This window comes from Engystomops pustulosus, chromosome 7 (genome assembly GCF_040894005.1).
Source record: "Engystomops pustulosus chromosome 7, aEngPut4.maternal, whole genome shotgun sequence".
In the NCBI taxonomy this organism is placed as follows: Eukaryota; Metazoa; Chordata; class Amphibia; order Anura; family Leptodactylidae; genus Engystomops; species Engystomops pustulosus.
Window position 1 is genome coordinate 156,740,726 of NC_092417.1, and position 10,234 is coordinate 156,750,959.

General features: G+C 43.6%; 1 protein-coding gene across 9 annotated transcripts; it reads left to right on the forward strand.

The window, feature by feature from the left end:
- The first annotated feature begins 717 nt into the window (after positions 1-717).
- Positions 718-7,510, forward strand: LOC140071164 (interferon-induced transmembrane protein 3-like). 9 transcript variants are annotated; one of them, XR_011849080.1, is made up of 3 exons: positions 718-887; positions 5,472-5,710; positions 7,201-7,510. XR_011849080.1 is itself a non-coding variant. In XM_072118523.1 (3 exons), the coding sequence occupies exons 1-3, from the start codon at positions 1,209-1,211 to the stop codon at positions 7,360-7,362; spliced, it is 432 nt and encodes a 143-aa protein (XP_071974624.1). In that variant the 5' UTR covers positions 1,194-1,208; the 3' UTR covers positions 7,363-7,510. The 9 variants fall into 9 exon arrangements, 1 of the variants encoding a protein (XP_071974624.1); XR_011849077.1 differs by having other exon boundaries at positions 721-932; positions 5,484-5,710; XR_011849076.1 differs by having other exon boundaries at positions 721-887; positions 5,484-5,710.
- Positions 7,511-10,234: the final 2,724 nt, after the last annotated feature.

Below are 10,234 nucleotides of genomic sequence, written 5' to 3' on the forward strand. Positions count from 1 at the left end.
GGGCCAGAGGAGGAGGCCGGAGGACAGGGGGGCCAGAGGAGGAGGCCGGAGGACAGGGGGGCCAGAGGAGGAGGCCGGAGTTCTCTACAGCTTCCTTATTGATTCATGAAAAACACATTCATGTATGCGGGTCCTACAGGCATTAAAATTCAGCCAATCTAATCCTCTACTATCCTCACAGCTTTTTGTGGATGCTTCGCAAGACCTGCACACACAGCAGACTATCAGCCTCTCCTGCAAAAAATATGCAAGGGGGAAGTGCTCCTGCACAGTGTAACAGTCAGGGGGGCTCTGATAATGTCCCCCAGAACTCTTAGCTCACTGGCATCATTTTAAAAGTTGATTTTTTGAAAGCGGGAGAACATTGATAAATATAAGAAGATGACCACAGCCACTGTGCCTGGATCTATGAGTAAGCGCCCCTGGTTTATCATCGTGAATTTTAATGGTAGATTCCTTTAAATTTTAAAGGGGTTGTACCAAGTTGATGTTTGCACTGTCCATACAAAACCTGCTGCTGCCCTTTTCTGTTAGACACAATTTTGTACTTACTTTACACTGTAGCTGCCGTCTCGTATACTATATATTGTCCCCATCTAAACACTTCATGTATATATCTGCAGCAGCAGTTACTTCCTCCGCCCATGAGGCGGCAGCACTGCGCTTATAGAGGTTGGCGATATCCCTGGGGGAAGGCTCTGGTCTTTCAGTCAGAGGGGGCGGGGTTACACGGAGCAGAGAGTTTTTCTGCTGCTCCCCGCTCATGTCTTCACTGCTCTGAGTCTGATTGGTTACACGCAGCAATGATAAAACAGCTGATTGGAGGAGACGTTTGACTGACAGCTCTTCTATCAATCAGCGTTATCGGCGGGAAAGTCCTTCATGAGGTAAAGTACTTGCTTCTTCAGTAGGACTGAACCCTCCCGGCTTCTGTACGTATAAGTGTCCCTATGTAATGTGTGTTATTATATATGAGTAAAAGTACAATTATACCTCAGTGCAACTACAAAAGTGTGTCACTACAGGGGTAGGTTCACACGGTGAATTTTTACATTGATTTTTCTGTCAGGAATAATCCCCAAATCCCTGTCATATCTGGGAAACAACCTGCTCTATATTTTTTAGTAGAGTCTGGAGAGGTAATGCTACCAATTCTGGCCAAAAGAAAGTCTGTAGGGATTTTGACACAGGTTTGAGTGCACGTCTACATGTGGTGTCTTTGTCGCATTTTTAAATGCATCCGAAACGCAAGTAAGAGGGGGGCTAAAACGTGCATGCATGTCATTGGAAATGCATTTTTATATGTTTTGGCCAAGCCCCGTCCCACTTGGATGTGATCAAAAAGGAGACAAAAAATGCCCTGTGGATACGCACCCTCAGGGCGTGTTCACACTTGCGTTGACGCATGTGTTTTCAGACGCAATACAGCAGCTGAGAAGAAGAGATTTGCCTAATGACATCACTGTTAACACTGCGTTTACAAAACACATGCAATGTTAACGCATGCGTTTTGTGAGCGCAATGTTAACTGCAATGTAATTGGGCAAATCTCCTCTTTATTGAGTTTTAAAATGCCAGCGCCAAGTTTAAATATGCGCTTAGGGTGCGCTCACACATAGAGCTTAACACTAGTATTAATTAGTTTACGTTTTTCATAATTTTATAGCCATTAATTTTTTTTAATGCCTCTGCTTTGGCCAATAGAGGTCTTTTGAATGTATAAAATCGGAGCATGTTCATTAAGCGAATGGAACTGATGGGAAAAAACTGCTACAAATCAAGACCATCCGTTTTACATGTAAATATGATGATGGAAAGCAGTCTTCTTTTAGGGTGATGCCACACATGGCGTTTTTGGTCCGTTTTTCCCAATTATCTTAGTAGATAAACGGGTTGTAAGCAGCCAAACGCATGGTAAACTGCCAAAAACGGACCAAAAACGCCACATGTGACATCACCCTAAGCCTTCTGTTACATTTGAAGAAAAAAATGACTCAGCATTTTGCGTCCAATTATCCACTCAAATAACAGAAGATGTAATAACGGACACCTTTGCAAGTGAATGGAATCGGTGGGAAAAATCTGGCCATCGGTTTTTAACCCCTTAAGGATGCAGCCATTTTGTAGCTTAAGGCTCAGTCCCATTTTTTGGATTCTGACTTGCGTCCCTTTATATGGTTATAACTTTTGAACACTGTTACTTACATATTTCTGTATGAGCCAAGGGCTCCTCTCCCCTACACTGTGCTCGGTCCATGGGATCTGACCTGCATGTGGGTTTGTTTCCACAAGCCAAGCAAGTGAGGGTTTGCTCCAAGGGATGACATTTTAATACATACTGACAAATCCGATGACCTCTGAGCTACCACTGTATGATCTCCAAATAACACATGCTCCCCAGGAGCGGCTGCATAATGGATCCACCGTTACCATTCCACATGATTGATCCTTTCTTCTTCTCTTCTGGAAGAGTCAATTTGATGTTGATCCAGGGAGTGATTCTGACCATATTATGGGCCGGGATGGAATTTTTCTCTACTATTGGGTCAATTGGCTTCAACATTGAAGATTATTTCTTGACCTTCCTCTTGATCAACCTTTTTATAACTTTATCTACTCTGATAGTATGTATGATAATCGGCCAGTAATCGGCCACAGTAGAACATGTATTTTTACTTTAATCTTTTTTAACCCCTAAACGACCTGGCCCTTTTTTGTTTTAGTTTTTTTCATTTCCAACCTTCAAAAATCTATAACTTTTTTTTGTTTTTACACATATAGAGCTCTGTGATGGCTTGTTTTCTGCGTAACAAATTGCACTTCATAATGACCGTATTTAATTTTCCATGTCGTGTACTGGGAAGCATGAAAAATATTCCAAATGTGAAAATAGTGAAAAAACGCATTTGTGCCCTTTTTTTGTGAGCTTGGATTTTACTGCTTTCACTGTGCTCTCCAAATGACATGTCTACTTTATTCTTTGGGTCGGTAGGATCACGGGGATAACAAATTTGTATAGGTTTTATAATGTGCTCATACATTTACAAAAATTAAAACCTCCTGTCCAAAAATTTTGGGGGGATTTTGCCATCTTCTGGTGCTAATAACTTTTTCATACTTTGGTGTATGGAGATGTGGGTGGCGTCTAGAGATGAGCGAGCACTAAAATGCTCGAGTGCTCGTTATTCGAGACAAACTTTTCCTGACGCTCGAGTGCTCGTCTCGAATAACGAGCCCCATTGAAGTCAATCATTTTTCATCAGTCGAGCATTTTTCAAAGGGACCATGGTTCGGGAATAAAATGTATTATTTAATTGAAAAAGAATGTCTTCTGATAAGTTAGCAGATGTATGCAAACATCTGCAATCTATTCTTCACTGTTCCGCGCGTACATTCTCTCCCGACAAGTTAGCAGATGTGAAGAATAGAATAAAAACTGTGAACACAGGATCATTTAATTGAAAAACGCACTGAAAAACACAGTGAAGAATAGATTACAGATGTTCTGCACATCTGCTTACTTGTCGGAGATGCGCTGTCCCGGGATCCGCTCCTCTTCTTCCACTGAAGTCTCCCGATCTCTGGGCGCGCTGCTGCCCCGGTGTCTCTGCGCGCTGCTGCCCCGGTGTCTCTGCGCGCTGCTGCCCCGGTGTCTCTGCGCGCTGCTGCCCCGGTGTCTCTGCGCGCTGCTGCCCCGGTGTCTCTGCGCGCTGCTGCCCCGGTGTCTCTGCGCGCTGCTGCCCCGGTGTCTCTGCGCGCTGCTGCCCCGGTGTCTCTGCGCGCTGCTGCCCCGGTGTCTCTGCGCGCTGCTGCCCCGGTGTCTCTGCGCGCTGCTGCCCCGGTGTCTCTGCGCGCTGCTGCCCCGGTGTCTCTGCGCGCTGCTGCCCCGGTGTCTCTGCGCGCTGCTGCCCCGGTGTCTCTGCGCGCTGCTGCCCCGTTGTCTCTGCGCGCTGCTGCCCCGTGTTCTTCACATACTATTTTGTTCGCACCGTTCCGCACGTATCTCCCGAGCAGATGTGCCGAACATCTGTAATCTATTCTTCACTGTGTTTTTCACTTAAATGATCCCGTGGTCACTGTGTTCACTGTTTTTATTCTATTCTTCACTGTGTTTTTTTTAATTAAATGCTCGATCTCGAGCAGGGGAAATACTCGTCCGAGCAACGAGCCGTTTCGAGTACCTTAATACTCGAACGAGCATCAAGCTCGGACGAGTATACTCGCTCATCTCTAGTGGCGTCACTTTTTGCCACTTTTGATGATATTTTCAATGCTACAATTTTTAGGACTGTACGACCTTTTTTGCCATTTTGAAAAATATATAAAATTCAGAAGTGCTATTTTCGACTTTGGGCGCTGTTTTCCATTACGGGGTTAAACGCAGTGAAAAACCATTATTATAGTTTGATCGGGCATTTTTGGACACTGCAATACCTAATGTGTTTAGGATTTTTACTGTTTATGTGTATATATATATATATATATATATATATATATATATATATGACTTCTAGGGAAAGGGGTGATTTGAATTTTTTTTTTATTATTATTATTATTTTTACTAATTTTTTAGACCTCCTAGGGTACTTTAACCCTAGGTTGTCTGATAAATCCTATCATATACTGCCATACTACAGTACAATCAGCGCATTGTAATAAATGGGTTAAAACAAGACAGCCACAGGCAGCGACAATCTTCGGCAAGATTGACAAAGCGCCGTTTTTGGGGTTTTTTTAGCCACCGGCAGCTTTGCCGGGGGGCGATAAACGAGAAAATACCCGCTAGCGCCGATCGCAGGTGTTGCCAGTAATATGCAGCAAAAACTTAACGGCTATGGAGAGGGCTCAACCCATGAGGCTTCTCCATGCACCGGGACCCAACACGGCGCGTGTCGGTGAGGGGTTAAAGGGAACCTGTCACCAGGAGACCCATTTTTAACACTCCTCCAGTCCCGGCAGAGCATAGTACATGCACTGCCAAAGTGTTTTTTTGTATAAAAAATAGGTTTTACAGACAAAAAAGATTATGTACTACATTTCAATACCATGTGCTCAGTGACTAGGAACCTGGGAGTGGCTGCAAAGGACCAGCCTTGGGAAACTGCTCCTCCATGTGTACTTTTCAGATATATGAAAACGCCCATCACTTGGCTTAGTGGCGCCCCCTGCTCCTCTACAGCCACTCCCAGGTGCCCAGTCACACAGCACATGGTTCTATATAACATTACTTTTTTTGGCATAACAACTCTTTGGCAGTGTATGTACTATGCTCTGTGGGGACTGAGGGAGTGCTAAAAATGGGTCTCCTGGTGACAAGTTCTTTAATATAAAACCTTCTGTCCTGTTGATTTACTTACTATTAGTTTGTTTTCATGTTTTACATCAGGGTCCCGAGGAAATGAAATTGGGTTATTTGACTCCTCCTTTCTTTCTCATCTTGTGACTATTCACTTTGTGCTATTCACATCCAGTTCTTATTACAGCCTTCAGCATGGATTCAGACGGTATGTCACTTCCCATTTTCACAAATGCACATTCTGGAGGACTTATAAACTCCGGCCACAACCTGCCAGGAAATGCTCATTCCACAGTGGTGGTCATACAGGAAGATCCCCAACTTATACGAGATGACTTGATTTGGTCCATCTTCAACATTATTCATTGCAACGCATTCTGCCTGGGATTAGTGGCGCTGTCATACTCTGTAAAGGTGAGTGATGGGTAAGACCAACATCAAATATTAGCCGCCTTCTTAGCATTACTTCAAAGGGGAAATAGTTTTCATGATTTTATCCGGGTTGTACTGGATAAGAACTGGATAAGAAATGCGTTTCCGTTTCTGAAAACGCTGGTTGTTTCTGGTGTTACTTCTCAACTCTATTCAATCGAATTGGGCAGAGCAAATGAAACAGAATCTGTGTACAGTTTTGGCATAGCAGTCATATACCGTATATATTACATCTTGTTCTATACCTTTTAAGATTAAGTTTCAGCTTTGGGTTGTTAAGTTGTTATATTGTCGCTACATCCTGGTACTCGGCACGTGGCTGCTCTAACAATGAGAATGTGGGTGTTTAACTACTTAGATGCCTCTGTCTGCTTTACGAACACTGCAGGGTACCATAGACCATTGCAGCAGCATGTGTGTGTGTGTGTGTAGAGGAGTGCCAGAAAGTTTATTTTGATAGATGCTTTGGTTTAGTCATTATGAGTTTCTTAGTTGATTTCATGGTGAAAAAAAATGCCCAAAAATGCTTTAGCCATCCCTCTAAAGAAACTTAAAAAATTACCAAAAGTGCTTGAAAACTCTGTTTGGCCTCCTGTTAGCAGTTTAGGGGATCCTGAGCTGCCAGCATAACTTTTGGTAAAGACAATTCCAGTGTGGTGACTTGAGTTCACGTTGGACCCTTGGGGCATGTGCACTTCATATAGTGAAGCCAAGGTAAGTACTCCTTGATTCAATACTCATGACTTGAACATTGGGTACAGTGAAGTGAGATTTCCTGACCTCCCCTTTACTATGTGCGATGTGGGCTCAAGTCACCAAAGCCCCCCACCCAGCTGCCTTTATGACCTGTAATCTAAAGGAATGTGCCCACCGACAAAGGTAAGGTAAAAATGTTAGGGACCAAACCTACTGATGAGTAGCCTTTTAAAGGACATATCAGAATATAGACTATTCCTACTCACATGGTCATCTTCTTCTGATTTATTATAATCCAGAACGTCTAGAGTCTGAGTGTCTCTGGCTTAAGTCACCTGAATGCCCCTAAGAGCTTCGGCTTATCATTTATTCACTCCTCCACACTCGTCCATTCCCTCCGGGTCCTCTCTGCTGAGATCTGATGACCTGGTGTTACTGGACGAGTGAGGGCAAGTAAATACATTATAAACCGAGGCGCTCAGGTGATGTAAACTGGGACACCTCAGACTAATTTGAATCATTTTAAATCCTTTTTTTTTTTTTTTGGGCAAAACTGTTCTGGGTTTATAATAAAAGATGTTTTTATCAGGATGAGATTTTAAATCAGACTAGTTTATCATCAGTCAATCTGATGGTACATCTGATGGTATTGGTGTGTTAAAACACCAATATGTGACAATATCGCAATGTGAAAGTGACCCGATTATATGCTAATTTCCTGCAGCACTGCTGTTTAAATTAATCCCTTGCTTTATCTTGCTTCTCTCTTGTCACAGTCCCGAGATCGGAAACTTTTTAAAGATTACGTTGGAGCAAGAGAATATGGCGCCACTGCTCGGAAATTCAACATTGCCGCACTAGCTGTAACAGTTGTAGTCACCTTTTCCTTAATCATAATCTACTTCACTGTGATTTTCACTGTTTTTCCAAGGATTTAACTATAAATATATAATTGTTGTTTTCGTGTTATTATTCATAATTACAAAAATAATGAAAAATATATTTTTTTTTGTTATTTTGCAGAAAATATAATCCGCAAATTAACTCCAGACCGTTATTGAAATAGTAAAAACATCTCAAAATTTGCATCGCTTTATTGTGTTCATTTAACTTGCAGGAAATGTTAACTCCCGTGACAATGTGATTTGTTTAATTATTTGCTGATATTTGAGGGATCTTCGGGGAATTTTATTTATTTCAGGAAAGATTAAAAATTATATACTGTATATACTCGAGTAAAAGCAGAGGCACCTAATTTTAACACAAAAAACAGAGAAAACCTATTGACTCGAGTATAAGCCGACGGTGGGAAATGCATTGGTCACAGCCTCCCCAGTTTACAGCCCGTAAGCCCCCAGTAGTATATAGCCAGCAAGCACATCTCCCTAGTATTTAGCCAGCAGCCCATGTCCCCTGGTATATAGCCAGCACCTGCCCCCTTGTATATAGCCAGCAGCCCCCTGCTCAGCCTAAAACAACAAACTCTGTACTCACCTTTCGGACGCCCCCCGAGGTTCTCTTTTTGTCTTCAGCTCTGTCTTCGGGTCCCGGGGTGGTGCCGTCGCACATACCATGACGTCAGCTGCTTTCCAACATCCTAGTGTGTGCTGATGGCGGCGCACACACTATGATTTCAGCTAGCGGCTGATGTCATGGTGTGTGCGACGCAGCGCACAGGAACACTGAGCTGGAGCTGAAGACAAAAGAGGACCTGCGGGGGCGTGAGTACAGAGTTTTTCATAGACTCGAGTATAAGCACATTTTTTTTTGTGCTGAAAAACTTGGCTTATACTCGATTATATACGGTAATTATTTTAAATATCTCCCACTGCTGGCCATTAGAGGGAGTTTCAACTGTGTATGTCTCTGCACAGAGAATACAACCCTTAGAATAGAAGACCATGTAGCGAATCCTATGCTGAAGCAGTGAACTTGTTATGATATTGTGATTGGGAAGAGGCACAGTCCTGGTCTGATCATTGTAGTGACTCATGTACAAGTCTGTCTCCTGCTCTGATAACAGGCATCTGTACTAATCATCTGTTTTCAAAACTTGTTCTTCTGTTTTCAACAGAACAGAAACAGGACCCTTCCCAGTCATGACATCATCACAGGTCCTTTACCATGATAAAAAAAAAAAAAAAAAAATCATCTGTGTTATGTGCCTTGCAGTGATGCCATATATCAGGGTTGTTAAACTTATTTTCACCAGGGGCCACATCAGTCTTATGGTTGCCTTAAAAGGGCCGATTATCAAATTTATGTAGATACTAAACCTCTTGCCTAGCCGTTAAGAAGTAGTTACATGCAGCAATACCAGCACAATGAGCCCTCTGAAAGCAACCAGAAAGCTGAACATATTCTTAAAAAAATCGGAGAAACCATACAAATACAAGGTAGCCATCTCTCACAGGGGGTAGCCCATGCGGTCACTGCACACCATAAAGAAGGTACAGCAGCTACTAATTCGCTACCTGTACTTATTTATTTCATGTACCTCTGATGCAGCGCGGTTGCGGGGATACGGAGCGGTGATGAGGGGAAGGTGGGGCACACAGCCAAAGGGCGTAAATGACATGTGACATTCGTGCGTAAGTAGCGAAGCACAGCGCACCTATGTATGAATGTCCATGCAAGTGCGCTCTGCACACTCTGCTGGCGTTGTAGTCACTGAGACAGTGACAATGCGCCAGTGGAAGGGGCCGGGCCAGTCAACACAGGTGTCCCTTGTGCGTGACACCTGTGCCATACATAGATATTTGGCTTAAAATTTTTTTTAAAAAAAGCCCCATGAATAGTAAAATAAATGGATAGCAATTTACATTAGCTAAAACATCAGCAGTATGTGAGTTATGAGGAGTTTAAAGGGAACCTGTCAGGCCGGTTTGGGACACTTACCAGTAATCAACTACAGGCACTACTTCTCTGTAGTGCTCCTGTCGGCTATGTGTTGCTACAGTGAAGCCAGTGCAGTACACTATAGATTACTTCCATCTGCGCAGATGCAGGGAGTTGCGGACAAGGCTTCATTCACACTGCCATTGCCCGCTGTACCATAGCACGGCACTGCCAGGGGAGAGAGCGCCACTCACGCCAGCACCTCTCCATACGAGTATATGGTGCACGACATGTCCTATCATTCTCTGATCTTTCTACGGGGTACGGAGCGGTACGGTGCCTTGCGTGTGCTGCTCCATACCGCTCCCATTGGGCGCCATGAGCCCATAGCGATGTATGGGGGGACGTATATCGGCCGTATATACGTTCCCCCATACGTTTGTGTGAATATGTCCTAAGTGTTTGGTTTATTTTTCTTATTGCAGGTCTGGACGGAAGATACAGGGTGATTTGGAACAGTAAACCCCCACATCCTGAAACATGTTATAATGCAATAAGTAAGGCTATATTCACACAAACGTATGGGGAACGTATATATGGCGTATATACGTCCCCCATATATGGCAATGGGCGCACGGCACTCTATGGGAGCGGTACAGTGCAGCACCGTTCTGTAGCCGGGAGAAAGATAGGACATGTCCTAACTTTCACAGGAATACAGCGCAGTGCGCCATATATTACTGTGGAGAGGGCCGGGGGTGAGCGACGCTCATCCCCTCCTCCTCTCCCCGGCGCCGATGTATGCATAGTACGGCGGGCATACATCGTGTGAATGTAGCCTTAAGTAGGAAAATAAGAATTTTAATAAATGCGGCATGGAGTAAGTCTGAGGGTCTGCTGCAGACAACAGCACCTTCTATATCTCTTGTTAAAAAAAAAAAGACAGTTTTTTTTGAGGTTGGGGAAGGAAAC